We start from the raw sequence: 14,456 nt of genomic DNA on the forward strand, positions 1-14,456 counted from the left end.
ATGTGATTTGAGAACTGGTTACAGAGACCCAGCAATTCCAGTCAACTCAGTCTATGGGAAAGATGCCATTGATGAGGTCACATGATCAAGAGGACACACTGCGGTGCCCTGCCAAGGCTTACAATGTAAGGGGAGGGTGGAAGGACACACTAGGTAATATTCTGCCAGATACAGGTCTTACAGGGTGCCCAGGCGAGGAGCCGCGGCCACTGCCATGTGTGGGTCACGGGCACATGTGGGGGTGTGTGCTTGCAACCGTGGGTATACGTGGCCGTGCACAGACGAACGTGAGCCGCCACGCACTGTATGTCAATCTACACCTATTTTTTTAACTGAGCCCAATTGACAAGTAGTCAATATTGCGCCCAAAGTCAACTAAAGCTAAGGGCTGGTTTACATGGATATGTTTTAACTAGTTTACTCCCAAGGGTTTTTACCCTAACGGACCTGAGCAATTTTCACCTGTCAGCGCTCCTCCCTTTCATTCGCCAATAGCTTTATTAATACTTTTCACAAGAAAATGATCTATACCTTGTTTTTTTGCCCCAAATTTGGCTTTTTGTGGGCGATACTTGTTTTCTGTAAGTACTTTATTTCCCATGCATTTTATAGGGAAAAACAATAAAAAAAAAAAAAAAAAAACAAGGAAAAAAAACATTATTTCTCCAATTCCTCCCTATAGTTTTAAATTAATGAATGCTACTATAAATAAAACCCACATATTGTATTTGCCTGTTAGTCCTGGCTATCACATTTAAATTATGTTCCTAGTGCAATGTATGGCGACAATATTTTTTTTTATGTTATAATTTTTTTTTATCAAACGTTTTATTCTGTTAACTATAGCGGAGAGGAAGTAAGGGGTTAAAATGGGGGATTTTTTTCTTTATTTAACATATGTATGTGTGTGTGTGTAATTTTATTTTTTGGCCACTAGATGTCCCCACACTATCCTGTACTGAACAGTACACAGGAAGTAGTGTAAACCTGTGTGTTTACTTTTGTTTTGTGAATGACCATCGGCATTTCGTTGATGCCGGATGATCATTCACTACCGGGACATTAGAAAAATAATACATTTTGTTGGCGGTAATAATGCATTTATGGAGAGAGCTAGCTTTGTATTAGTGAAAATTTGTTTTATTGTGCCTTGTGGAATATGTTATTATTACACACCTCTCTTGGTGGTCCTCTCCTGCGTCCGTAGTATCCACGGCGATACCTGCGTCTGTCTGCAGCGTAGCGGCTTCCCTGGACTGGAGCTCCTTTCGGGCCTGTTACATTGGCTGCTTCCGCGCCCTAAATATATTAATTTTACAGTGAGAAGCCAAATATTTACACAACTGTTTATAACTTTTTTACTTTAATTAATACAAACCTGAAGTGAAAAAAAAAAACGTATGATATAATGAATTGTATGTGTTGTACGGATAGTGAATAGAACATTGGTAGCAAAGAAAAGAGTCTCATATTGTTTTCCAGTACAGGAAGAGTTAAAAAAAAGTCAGTTATCTATGCAAAAGAATCAGAGAGAAATGGAGTGTGCCATAGCGCATTAATCGTAAAAGGTGGTTTATTGAAATTTAAAAGTTATACTCACAAACATAATTTGTGTATTCGCTTGTCAGCGGACAGCCAACCGCTTAACTCAAAAGGGGAGGATGCCGCGCTGTGGCCGGCAGCGCGAGTCCCGATCGTCTGGGCTCCGTTTTGCTGTGAGGTGGGCGTGGCTGGTGGTCAGTAGGCGTGTGACGTCATGACGCGTTTCGGCGCTCTGCGCCTTCGTCAGATGGCGTCACACGCGTACAGGCATACACATAGTGTTTCCCTGTATGGTTGCCATAGAGGTGAAGGGGGAGGTTTCACTCAACTTTATTGAACTAACATTTACGTGCCGCGCGGCATAGTTACGGAAATTGATACGGAAAATTGTATACATGCTGCGCGGCGGTTATATGACCAATATTACGGAAACATATGTAGGGGAAAAGTTGATATGGCTCACCAACTTCCGTATTTTAAAAACACACATGTACATTAAACCTATTTACTTATTCATATACTAGACATTATGAAGGTCTTTCGAAATTTTTTTAAAAGGTGTGGTTTATAACTATGGTATACCTATACCAAAGGTAAAAGATTGCGGAAATGAATGCATGCTAAACGGCAAATATATGGGCATTAATGTGCATGGGCGTAGCAATAGGGGTTGCAGAGGTAGCGACCGCATCGGGGCCCTTGGGCCAGAGGGGCCCCATGGGGCCCTTACTAAACCAAAGTATAAGCTGTTTATTGGTCCTGAGGTGGAAATAATCACTTCTATAGATGCTTTGAATGGTAGTAATCATTAACACACTGTTCCCCATCCCCTTCTTGCACCTCTAATACTGTAAACGACCTTGGCAGGTTTTGGTGCGCCGTATCAATTGTAACGTATAGAGTGCTTGGGGGGGCCCAATGTAAAACTCGCATCGGGGCCCCGAGCTCCATAGCTACGCCACTGTTAATGTGGAAGCTGGCATGGAGAAAAAAATAATGAATGGCTAAGCAGCGCGTCATCCTCCGCATTTAAAAATATATATACATGTGCTACATGTTCTAAAAATCTGTCAATATTTTAAAAAATATTATAAACAATGAATATACTACGCAAAGAAGAAAAAAGGCAAAAAGGCAAATAAGCACAGAACCAAACTCCAACAACTCTGATAAAAACCACCGGCCGTTGGACATACCAACCGTGGTGTGTACAATATGGGAATTCCAATGGACTCATAGCATCATTACAGTTCACAATCCCATTTGTCAAGTATCCCTTATGGGTTCTTCATTATTTTTTAAAAACACATTTTAAAATGGACATAAGCATAAAATTATGAATGAACTGAAGCAGAGGGATAATTATTACCCATGCAATGAGATAGACCATGGCTGATGTGGATTGCACTGTACATTCTGTATGTTCTATGTTCTATGTTTCTTCCAGACAGACATCCACTGTGAACCTAATCGTTCATTGTGATGATCCAGATGATTCGACTGACAAAAAAGATCCGGATCAAATGTACGATTCATTCATGATCCGGACAACACTATGAGTCCAGGTTACATCACCACAGTGCAGTGAATATTAATTAGCCACTTGGCTAGTCACTGAGCATGTGCAAGCAGTCTAACGCAGCTAAAGCCCAGTATAACGCTGCACTTTCATTCATACGTGTAGCATTAAAATGTAACGCAACGTGGGCACTGTGAACAGCCCATTGATTTTTCATTACTGTGCATTACAGGCTGCTCTAACATGCCCCTGTAACGTCCCATTGTGAAAGCAGCCTAAAAGTGGACCTGAACTCTTGCACAGGACAGAAAAAAACAGATCAAATTACATTTGTGATTAGTCATTGATGAGGGGGAATTAGACAGACTATCTAAATACATTCAGGGTGCATTTCTTTCTCTCAGCTGTGTCAGCTGGCTGCCTTGGAAGAGCAGTTAATTTGGAAACACAGCATGTTAACCCTATGGCTGTGTCCAAGGAAACAGGAAGTAGACACACTGCTCTTTCACGATCAAGGTATCCCTAACTATAAAGCTAGGTTCACAAAGGGCCAAAACTGGACCATTTTCTGCAGCGGAGACCAACGGACCAACAGACATGTCGACAATCACTGTGGCAGCCTCTGTATTTCTGAATATGATGGTGGCACTGCACTGCAGGAAACTCTTACCTTTTCCCCAGCAACAACATCAAACTCCACCACCTCTCCGTCCCCTACACTCCGCAGGTATTTACGAGGATTGTTCTTCTTTATTGCTGTCTGTGAGGCAAAACACAAAGCATGTCACAGCTTAGCATATACTCACTGGACTACATATACTAAAGAATTGCCAAGCTAGAGATAATCAAAGGTAGTAAGTGACCCTATGCAACAGACTTAGGGCTCGGACCCACTACGGGCACTTTACAGCAAACACAAAGCCATCATGATTTGCTAAATCCCAGAAGTGCCGCGATTATACAGAGGTTCCCAGATCCATCATGATTTGCCTACTGTAGCCACTGATGCGATCACTTTTGTGGCCAGAAACAGTCTTTGTAGGTTTTCAGAATTCTCCTGCCCACTGAATTCTATAGAGATTCACCAGGTTCACAAATTTTTGCAGAGATTCACCCAAAATGTGATATTCGGCCCATCACTATGTATGAAGTGAATGCAAGAGAATAGACAGTGCTATCAAAGACCTTACTCTGACTCCCAGAAATTAACATCACGTCCTCCAAGTCAGCATGTTTGGTGCGAAGGAACAGGTGCCTTGTATAGCTGCAATAGGCTTTGTGCCATCTATGGGATTCTGTAACTATGTGAACTATGCTCATCTCTTTTCCAAATGTACTTTACTTTGTTACAACTATTGTGTTTTATTAAAATGGGATGAAACTCCATATTAACTGACAAACTTAAAATATATCATCCAATAAGAAATGATTTATTTAGCTTACCTATCCTGTTGTTTTTAGCGTTCACTGTCAGATTTAAGAGAAATGTTGCATGAAAAAAAGAAAATAATTTTTGTGCTGGTTACCATCCTTACTTTTTCTCTGTGATGCCAAAAGTGACATCACTTCTGCCCTTTTCTCTCTCTTTTTTTTTTTTTTTTTAACCCAGCTCAATGTTGATTTGCTGCTTATGTTGCAGATTACCGTCCCTCCCACAGCAACCATCACCTAGATAACAGGGTTACATCACTGTGTGAACTCTTTAAGGTGCAGGGATTTAATTACCTTCTGGTCATATTGTCCTTATTTAATCCTAAAAGGGAAGTTTCTGTTACTTGCATTTTGAGATAAGCCTTTTACTGTAGCTAAAAAAAACCAACTTCCCACAATCCTACAATCCTGTTGGCACTGCACAGTTTGGCACAGTTCTGCGAAGACACACAAGCTAACTTGAAAAAAAAGGGGGGGTTACATTTGTATATGGGGCAGAGGCGTAACAATAGACCCTGCAAGGGATGCAGCAGCAGGGGGGCCCGAAGCCACGGAAGCCACGGGGGCCCTGTCCTGAGAGACTGACAACTAAGGGCAAGGAAAGAAACAACTTTCTGCTCTCTGCACAATTGTTCTAATGACTGCATTTGCTCAGCAACTGATAGAAAATCATACAAAGTTTTGTAGAAAAAGATTTGCAGACAGTCCCTATTTCGTGTGCGGGGGGAGGGGGCCCCATACAAAGTTTTGCAGGGGGGCCCAGTGATTTCTAGTTACACCCCTGATATGGGGCACTAAATATATATGGGGATTTTTTTATTTTTGGATGCTACATGTCCTGTGGTTATTTTGTATTTCAGTTGCTGGCTTTGATGCTGCTTTTAAACTTTCTTCCTATGAAACCAGAGTTTACTATGCACCGCAGTGACTGCTTTCATTGACCCATCAATTTAGCTCTCTCTGAATGCTTGACAACTGGGTCAGCGTGAGTTCCTCTCTCAAATTACAGCCTGACAGACCCTGGCAGAAGCCCCATGTTCTATTTTGGGTGACTGCTACTAATGCCTGACCAGAAGGGATGAAGTCAGAGTCAGGAGTGACAAGTCAATCATTATAGTAACTATGACACATGACTGACCTTTGGGGATTTCAGTACAGATGCAAGTCTAGCACAAATGGAAGCTTATCCAATGCAACAAACAGCAAAAGCAAAAGGCAAGCCAGGATTTATATTGACTAAAGTAAATAAAAGCTTGCTTGGCAGCTAAGAATCAAGGATTGTTTATAGGGTTATTTGTCTTTAGAGTAAAATGAGTTCTAATCTCGAGGTATTCCCAATAATGTGCTACAAAGTACTGCTTTAAAGTAACAAAAACGATTAAACACACAATGATCTTGCTAGCTACATCTCTTCCAAATACTATCAAAACTTTTCCAAAAACATTTATAGGCAAGCCCAGGGGTGTCAAACTCAAATACAAAGTGGGCCAAAACAGTTCCCTGGTGTCTAATGCCTCCTCTCTCCCATATACAGTTCCCTGGTGTCTAGTGATCCCCCTCCACTGTACAGTTTCCTAATTTTTCTGGTGTTTAGTGGTTCTTCCTTCCACCCTTTACAGTTCCCTGGTGTCTAGAGGCCCCTTACCCTCTACAGTTCCCTGGTGTCTAGTGGCCACTCCCTCCCCTATATAGATCTATAGATCCCTGGTGTCTAGTGGCACAACTTCTCTCCCCTATATAGTTCCCTGGTGTATAGTGCTTTCCCCATCCCTCCCCCATGATCTAGGCCTTTGCCTTCTAGGTGATCTAGGGCTTCACCTCCAATATAGCTTCCTTGGTGTATTAGAGTGGGCCAAATATAATGCAAAGTGGGGAAACAAAATTTGAAGGCTATGCGGGCCAAATTTGGCCCACGGGCCAGAGTTTGAAATGCATGGGCTAAACAGAGGTGAGAGAGGTGTGTCTTTACAGCACATATTGGAAAGCTGACATCTGAAATAATCAGGGATGATTGTTTTGGGTAACAATTTCAATTCACTTTTTCTCCTACGTTTGCTCTTAGGTCAGCGTTTCTCAAACCTGTCCTTGTGACTCCCCAACGGTGCATGTTTTGCAGGCAGCCTCACCTATGCACAGGTGGGGTAATTAATGTCTCAGTTAGCTGTATTCCATGTAGCTGAGACAGTAATTGCCCCGCCTGTGAATTGGTGAGGTTGCCTGCAAAACATGCACCATTGGAGAGTCACAAGGACAGGTTTGAGAAACACCATCCTCGGTGATACTTGCAAACCTTATCAATAAAATGCCCTTTAAAGGGAACTGAGCACTAGAGATGGCCCAGCCTTGGAGAACTAATGGAGAAGCACATGATCAGTTTGATCAGCTGATAGATGTGTAAGCCTCTGATTTGCTGAGATGACTTCCTGGTTTAAAACATGATTATGACCAGCAAATCAGAGGCTTACAAATCTATCAGCTGATCAAACTGATCATGTGCTTCTCCATGAGTTCTCCAAGGCTGGGCCATCTCTACTGAGCACCTGGCAATAAAAGTTTTTAAAATGAAACTCCCCATAAGTTTTGTAAAGGAGTGTGTTTCTCTGGCCCATATGGGGTGTGCCATTCTCTCCACGGACCAACCACAGCTGTGCCGAATTTTCAGCTTCCTGCTGCATTGCATGCCTGGGAGATGTAGTCGGTGGATGCGAGTACAAAGATATTCGCACATCCATGGACTACATGTTTCGGCATACATTGCAGTGGGCATGCGTGACACTTAGCCAAGCTGTGGACGGTCTGTGGAAAAGATGGCGCATACGGGCCAGACGCCAGAGGAGCAGCAACCCAGAGGTAAGAAGTGACGCTAATCCCAACCCCCGCCCCCCTAAGCGGCACACGCCATTAAAAACCTCCCTTATGGGGACTTTACAAAAAAAAATGTATTGCCAGTTGCTCAGTTCCCTCTAAGTGAGCAAGAAAATATTCAGAATCACTTTGACAGTACTTTTCACCTACTTTTCGTACTTTAAACAGCTGATGAAAAATGATCTCCTAGGAGAAAACACAGGAGAAAAGTGAATTGAATATGGGCCTATGGCCCACATGCAATTAACTTTTTCACCTGAGTTTTCTCTTTTTTTCGGCACTTTACAATGAAAAAAGTTTACAAAAGTAGGGGAAAAATACTATCAAAATCATTTTTGAATATTTTGTTTTGCTTCTTGGTGGTTTACATAGTATTTTATTGACAGGTTAGGAAAATATTACCCATGGCCAATATGCAATTCACTTTTTCTCATAAGTTTTCTCCAAGGAGATAATTTTTCATCTTTTATTTTAAACAACTATATATGTATACAACGACTTACGAACGGCACAAAAATGGGAACAAGTAAACAAAAACAAAAAAAAGACTTTTTGAACAGACCTTATAGATTTGAAAACTTTAATTAAAGATATTCTAAGCAAAAAATTGTCATTTTGCTATGGTACACTATACTATATAGAGAGTTCCAAGTTCTGCATACACATTTTACACATTTTAAAGCAAAATTTAGATCCAGCCCTGGATAAAGGGGGACAGAAGGAGGCACAAAGAGGGACAGGGATCAGAGGTAGTACAGAGGGACACAGTGGAGGCAGAGGTAAAAAGTGGTGGCACAGATGGAGACACTGAAGAAACGGGGACAGAGGTGGGACAGAGGTGACACAGTGGGGGGCAGAGGTGGCACAGAGGGGCACACTGTAGGCACAAGGGAACAGAGGTGACACAGAGGGGCACATTGGAGGCACAGGTGGACAGAGTTGGCACAGTGTTCCGTCTTAAGAACCGATTCAGGTTAAGAACGAAACTACAGTCCCTATCTCATTTGTTAACCAGGAACTACCTGTATATTGTTTATAGAATTCATAAGTAACATAAAGATTATAACTATTTTTTAATACCTGGTGGACAAAGACATCTTCCTTGGTGTCATTCCTATGAAGGTAAGAATATGGAGAAGGATATTATCAATTAAGGATGAATTACCAATTGCAATCAATAAAACTTGCAAACTGAACATTGCAAAGAGCAGTGTGAGATCTTTCAATTGAAATCCAGCAGCTTGTTGATTGACAGTGTGTTTCGGAGCGATGGGAAATCATTTGGGAGGCAGGTAAGTGACAGGTGCATGTCTCAATACCACATCAATCAGTACAGATGCAGGATACCACATTGGCTATGGCTGAATTTATTATAATCATTGATTTAGTACTATTATAATTTGACTGAAATGCATTGGTTACTACTTCCCTATCAGTATTCCCAAAGGGGTGATTGATTGTTGGTATGTGCATGGCTAAACTGCAATAAACAGTTTGCTTGGAATAATTACGTTGAATAAAACTTAATGTCCTAACTCCCTCTCTATTTATAGCTTTTAAGCTTTTGAACAGTCAGTAGACAGAAAGCATGATAACTGTCTATTTTATCACTGAGTCAATAAGAAAGTTGCAGTTTGAGGGAGTATTTTTTGTTTAATCATGGTAAGAAAGAGGTAGCCTTGGTTCACACTAGTCACTGCCCTGCATTTTTCAGCTGCTAGTGGCATAACTGCTGGGGGAGCAGGACATGCGGCTGCTGGGGTCCAGAACCAGAAGGTGCCCATTAGGCTTTCCCTCTGACACTCCCATGATAACACCCAGAAGAGTGTGCACGATAGCACTCTACCCATCTCCTCCCATCCACTATACCATGTCCCACTGGTGGTTAAGCTTTCTTCCTATGTTCCAACAGCCTCTCACCAGCACTGGGACAAGGCTGTGTGGAGATGAGGAGAGTGGAATCAAGACAGATGGAAGGAGAGGCCCGCTGTGCACTGTAAATGGTTAATATAAAAATAGTGGCAACACTTCCTTGAATACTCTGCATGAGGGTAAAGGCACTGATGGAGCTACATGGCTACATTTGGGATGTGCAGTGATACTGTAGGGGAATATGGCAATACTGATTTAGACAAAAGAGCTGGGGATCCTCATCAAAGATTTTCTGTAAGGTCCAATTTATTTTAGTCACGCTCCTGACTGCAGCGGAGAAGCACACATGCAGAAAGGGCAGTGGCGTATCTAGAGGGGTTCAGGCATGGCACTTGCCATGTGCGCCACAGCGCTATGGGTACCATGCCTGCCCCTGTGATGCAACACCATGCCTGCCCCGGGGCCTCCCCATCACTCAGACATCAGATTAGTGGAGTGAAGTGTACCGCGTAGGTACTGTGCACCCTCTCTTTCTTCTCCGGTGATCTGAGATCTGTGAGTCATGGAGAGCTCAGTGACACAAATGCAAGCAAGTGGGCTACCTGGAAAGGGGGGGAGGGGAGACTAGGGGGACATATCAAACTAGATCCGAGTGGCCTGCAAGCAATGGGAATTGCCCTAATCCCAGTGAATAGGAGAGGGGGAGACAGACTAAGACTACTGAAACAGCAGGAAAGCCGGTGGATCTACCTGTTGGGGGCCATGGGCCCAGCAGGGCTCAATAGTGAACTTAGCTATGCCCTATTTCTACCCAAATAAATGGTGGCCTCCTTAGGGTGCTCAGGGGAATCACTGCTGACTGGAAAGGGAGAGGGGGATGAGACATACCACCCGGAGACTCTCTACTAAGTAGTGCAATATACCAAAAACAAAAGAACTGTCTGAGATCCCTCTATGATAAACAAGAGATATATATATTTTTTGATAAACCCGTTCTGTACATACCCCTTTTATTTGGATGCACGGGTGAACAATCGAGAGGCAAGTGTTGTGTAAGCTGGAACGCGGTAAAAATGCCGCTTGAACGTGGGCATGACGCTACATCAGTATATCAGAGTTGCCATGGGGATTATCCGCAACGCTAGAAGATGTAAGATGGTGCGCATAGACTACCGCATGCTACGCGGAGCTATGACGCACTAAAGGACTCCCCGCCCTGCAGCTGCTGGATTTAAAAGAATGGGTTGGGTAACCAATGGCAAGCCACGTACACCCTGACGAAGCTCGCAAGTGGGCGGGCGCAAACGCGTCGGTGGGCGGGTCTGAATCACGTGACCTGGAGCGCTCCACTTGGCTGCAAAACTACGCTAGACTGACATGGCATCAGTGGGTGTTCCCCGCTGCCATGCAGCAACGCAGAGCGGGTAGAGCCGTTGCCTGAGGGCCTTACTGTCCTATGGTCGTGACCCAGGTGGTTAACTGTTCTGGAGACATCGCAGTTGCGGTAACCAAACGAGTGGACTACTACCAGTGGTGAGACTATTCTGGACTTACTCATACATATCTAGCTTGCAAGCTGAAGAGGACTCCCTTTTGCCCTTCATGTATATGCACATACTGCTCTCTCCCCCTCTCTGAAGACACCGACAAATTGGTACCGGTACCTTTAGGGGTGTGTGAGTGAGGGGTGCGTGATGTAGGTGCGAAAGGAGATGCGCTCATTACAGGCCAATTTTAATTGATTTTAATTGTTTACCCATTGATGGAGTTGGTGTCACAATAAAGCTATTTTTCTATTTTTGCAAATACCTATGAACTCTCCGACTGTTATTTCTATATTATTATGTACCATTATTTTGGTGGGACTGTTCCCTCAGACTGAGGTGTGGGTTTACTAAATTAAGGTGGCAGTCGAGATCAGGCAAAGTGTGGCATTATTTTTCGGACATATCAAACTACTTACATGGGGGGAAGGGGGGGGGGGGGGGGGGAGTACTTACCGTATACTGAACACCTCTGGCTACCTATACCTACGGAGGATACCTATACTGGAGGGACACCTCCCCTAATATTGGGGAGCCTCTGGCTACATAATACTGGGGAACACATCTGGCTACCTATTAGTACTGGTGGGTTTGGGGGGGGGGGGCACAATTTCAGTGTTTGCCATGCTCAGAAGTGCAGCAGACAACAGGGCAGCACTGGAGTGTTAAAACTCATCCACACAATATTGTGGAGGTACCGCTCTGACATAGTGTGTACCAGGCCCACACAATTTCCCCTTAAAATAATAATTGGAATTGATCATTCTGACACATGCCCATTCACTCGAGTCTTGAGTGATTTCAGTGATGGGTCTGTTTTAGTAACTCCGCCAGTACAAAATGACAAATTACAAAATTTTCTGCTATTTTAAAGCTTACCGATTGATGAATCCGTAGCCATTTCTCACATTGAACCATTTCACAGTACCTTGCACTTTGGTTGCTGCAGAAAAAGAACAGATATAATGACTCACCTCATTAGTTTATTTTCACTTAAGGTTTGTTTTAATGTGCATTTTTTTAAATTTATGACTTTGAGGTACAAATTGCCATTGCAAATAGTCATAGAAAAGTAAACCATCATACAATAGCATGACACTGTGCAGGCTGAGAGTCGAGAGACATTCTGTTTGTCCCCTGCTGATGCTTACACTACTAGTATTTGAAGCCAACCATCTAGTGTATATAGATGCACAGACTGATGTAACCTCATTCAAATACACTGAAATGTGAAGCAGAAGACATAAATGATTTACGTATGGGTCAGTGATCACTGGTCTCCTGCCTAGTCCCTTCCACCTGCAAAGTGCATATACTAAGCATGCCAAGTGTGATCTATGTAGCTACAGTTCCTTCCCAGGATCAGCTGCCAGGACTCCAGTAGTCATCTGCTACCTGCTGGCCACCACCATACCCTCAGATGTTCAGCCTTGTTGTGGTTATGATATAACATAACCTCGAGGTAGGGTTGCCAGGTGTCCGGTTTTAGACCGGACAGTCCGGTTTTTGGCCGCTGTGTCCGGTGCAAAAAGGCATGCTAAACCGGACAATTAAGATGTCCGGTTTTATGCCTTTTCCGGCGGCTGTCAGTATTGACAGCCGCCTGTAGCAGGAGGAGAGCAGCGCAGTGGAGGGAAAGCGGTGGGCAGCGGCGGAGAAGGGGGCCATCTCCCCCCCTTCTCTCACCTTAGATGCTTTCCGTCCCTCGCTGTCTCCTCCGATCTGTGTGTGGCTGACTGGCGGTGGCGCTTGGCAGCGGGCGGGACTTACCTTCCATGTCGCTCCATGCGCCGGCCGGAAGTTCTGGTGCCGCAGCCGCTGCTCTGGTCTGCATCAGACCAGAGTAGTGGCAACTCATCCCGCGCGGCGCCTGCGACGAGACCAGTCACCAGACGGAGGAGACACGGAAGGTAAGTTCCGCCCCTCTGCCAGCCACCGCACACACCGATCGGAGGAGACAGCGAGGGAGGGAGAGGACCCTAAGGTGAGCGAAGGGGGGGAGATGGCCCCCTTCTTCACCGCTCTCCCTCTTCTCTGCGCTGACTGCTTCCCTCCTGGGGGGGGGGGGGGGGGGGGACACACCTGCCTACATATACTGGGCCCATATACACCCTGGCTACATATACTGGGCCCATATACACCCTGGCTACATATACTGGGCCCATATACACCCTGGCTAAATATACTGGGCCCATATACACCCTGGCTACATATACTGGGCCCATATACACCCTGGCTACATATACTGGGCCCATATACACCCTGGCTACATATACTGAGCCCATATACCGCTGGCTATATATACTGGGGACATATTCCCCTGCCTACATATACTGGGGACATATACCTCTGGCTACATATACTGGGCACATATATCCCTGGCTACATATACTGGGGACAACTGGCTGTTTGTCATTATGTGCAGTTACTGGTGAAAAGCTGTCTCTTATTATGTGCATTTACTGGTGAAAAGCTGTCTCTTATGTGCATTTACTGGTGAAAAGCTGTCTCTTATGTGCATTTACTGGTGAAAAGCTGTCTCTTATGTGCATTTAGTGGTGAAAAGATGTCTCTTATGTGCATTTAGTGGTGAAAAGATGTCTCTTATGTGCATTTAGTGGTGAAAAGATGTCTCTTATGTGCATTTAGTGGTAAAAAGCTGTCTCTTATGTGCATTTACTGGTGAAAAGCTGTCTCTTATTATGTGCATTTACTGGTGAAAAGCGGTCTCTTATTATGTGCATTTACTGGTGAAAAGTGGTCTCTTATGTGCATGTACTGGTGAGGACAGTTAGTGACATGGCTATGTACTCTGTAATGTGCTGCAGAAGATGTCAGTGCGATATAAATACTGTAAAAAACATTTTTTTAAAAGCCCATTGCTTAGCCCCACTCTACATAAAAGTGCGCTTCTGACTCCGCCCCTAACTCCAGCCCCTGTCCGGTTTTCTCCATCAGCCAACCTGGCAACCCTACCTCGAGGGGGGATGTCAGAAGATATGGCAGCAGCTCTGTGAAGACGAGAAGGTCTCTGGCTGCAGCAAGGAAAAGTAGCTATGTTAATCACCCCACCCCCACCTCCATGTGCTTTCTACACATGATAGGGTGACCAGGTTCAATGTCAGGGCAGAGGGGAACCATGAAGGGGACAGGGTAAAGGTACCTTGACTTTATATCAGGCAGTGTGTGGGCGGCACAGTAACTGTGTGGTGCCTTATTAAACTAAGATGTTAATCTATACCTGTAACATGCCTCCCAAGTCCCAACTTTTTGAGATGAGAAAGAGGGACACTTAAAGCACACCCTTGTCACGCCCCCTAGTCACTCAAACCATACAGATTTCGTAAGAAAAATATGTTGTTTTATAATTCAAACCACATTGGTCCTTTCTATCCTGGTTCTGGTTTATTTTCCTTCATATTAACATTCTAAAATTAGTAATATATCAATTTAAAGGATGGGAATAAAGTTTAAAGTCAATCAAACACATTTTTTAGTATAGAAATATATATATTTATATAGAAAGAGGGACAAAGTCCTGAAAGAGGGACACATGAGAAGGAAAGAGGGACAGAGGAACAGGGCTCCCAAAGAGGGACTGTCCCTCCGAATGAGGGACAGTTGGGAGCTCAGCTATGCCTGTAATGATGGTAAAGTAGCTACAGTTTGTGTTTAATCCCTGT

The 14,456-nt window shown here is 43.9% G+C and overlaps 1 protein-coding gene across 2 annotated transcripts in view; it reads right to left on the minus strand.

The window, feature by feature from the left end:
- YBX3 (Y-box binding protein 3) overlaps positions 1–14,456 on the minus strand; it is a 36,076-nt gene that overhangs the window by 17,585 nt on the left and 4,035 nt on the right. For both annotated transcript variants that reach the window (XM_068255633.1, XM_068255634.1), the window contains exons 2-5: positions 11,653–11,716; positions 8,438–8,471; positions 3,732–3,821; positions 1,177–1,299 (exon numbers count right to left, since the gene is read on the minus strand). In XM_068255633.1, the coding sequence (XP_068111734.1) occupies positions 1,177–1,299; positions 3,732–3,821; positions 8,438–8,471; positions 11,653–11,716 (311 nt within the window). The remainder of the gene's footprint in view (positions 1–1,176; positions 1,300–3,731; positions 3,822–8,437; positions 8,472–11,652; positions 11,717–14,456) is intronic.

Source organism: Hyperolius riggenbachi, chromosome 10, assembly GCF_040937935.1.
Source record: "Hyperolius riggenbachi isolate aHypRig1 chromosome 10, aHypRig1.pri, whole genome shotgun sequence".
Classification (NCBI taxonomy): domain Eukaryota; kingdom Metazoa; phylum Chordata; class Amphibia; order Anura; family Hyperoliidae; genus Hyperolius; species Hyperolius riggenbachi.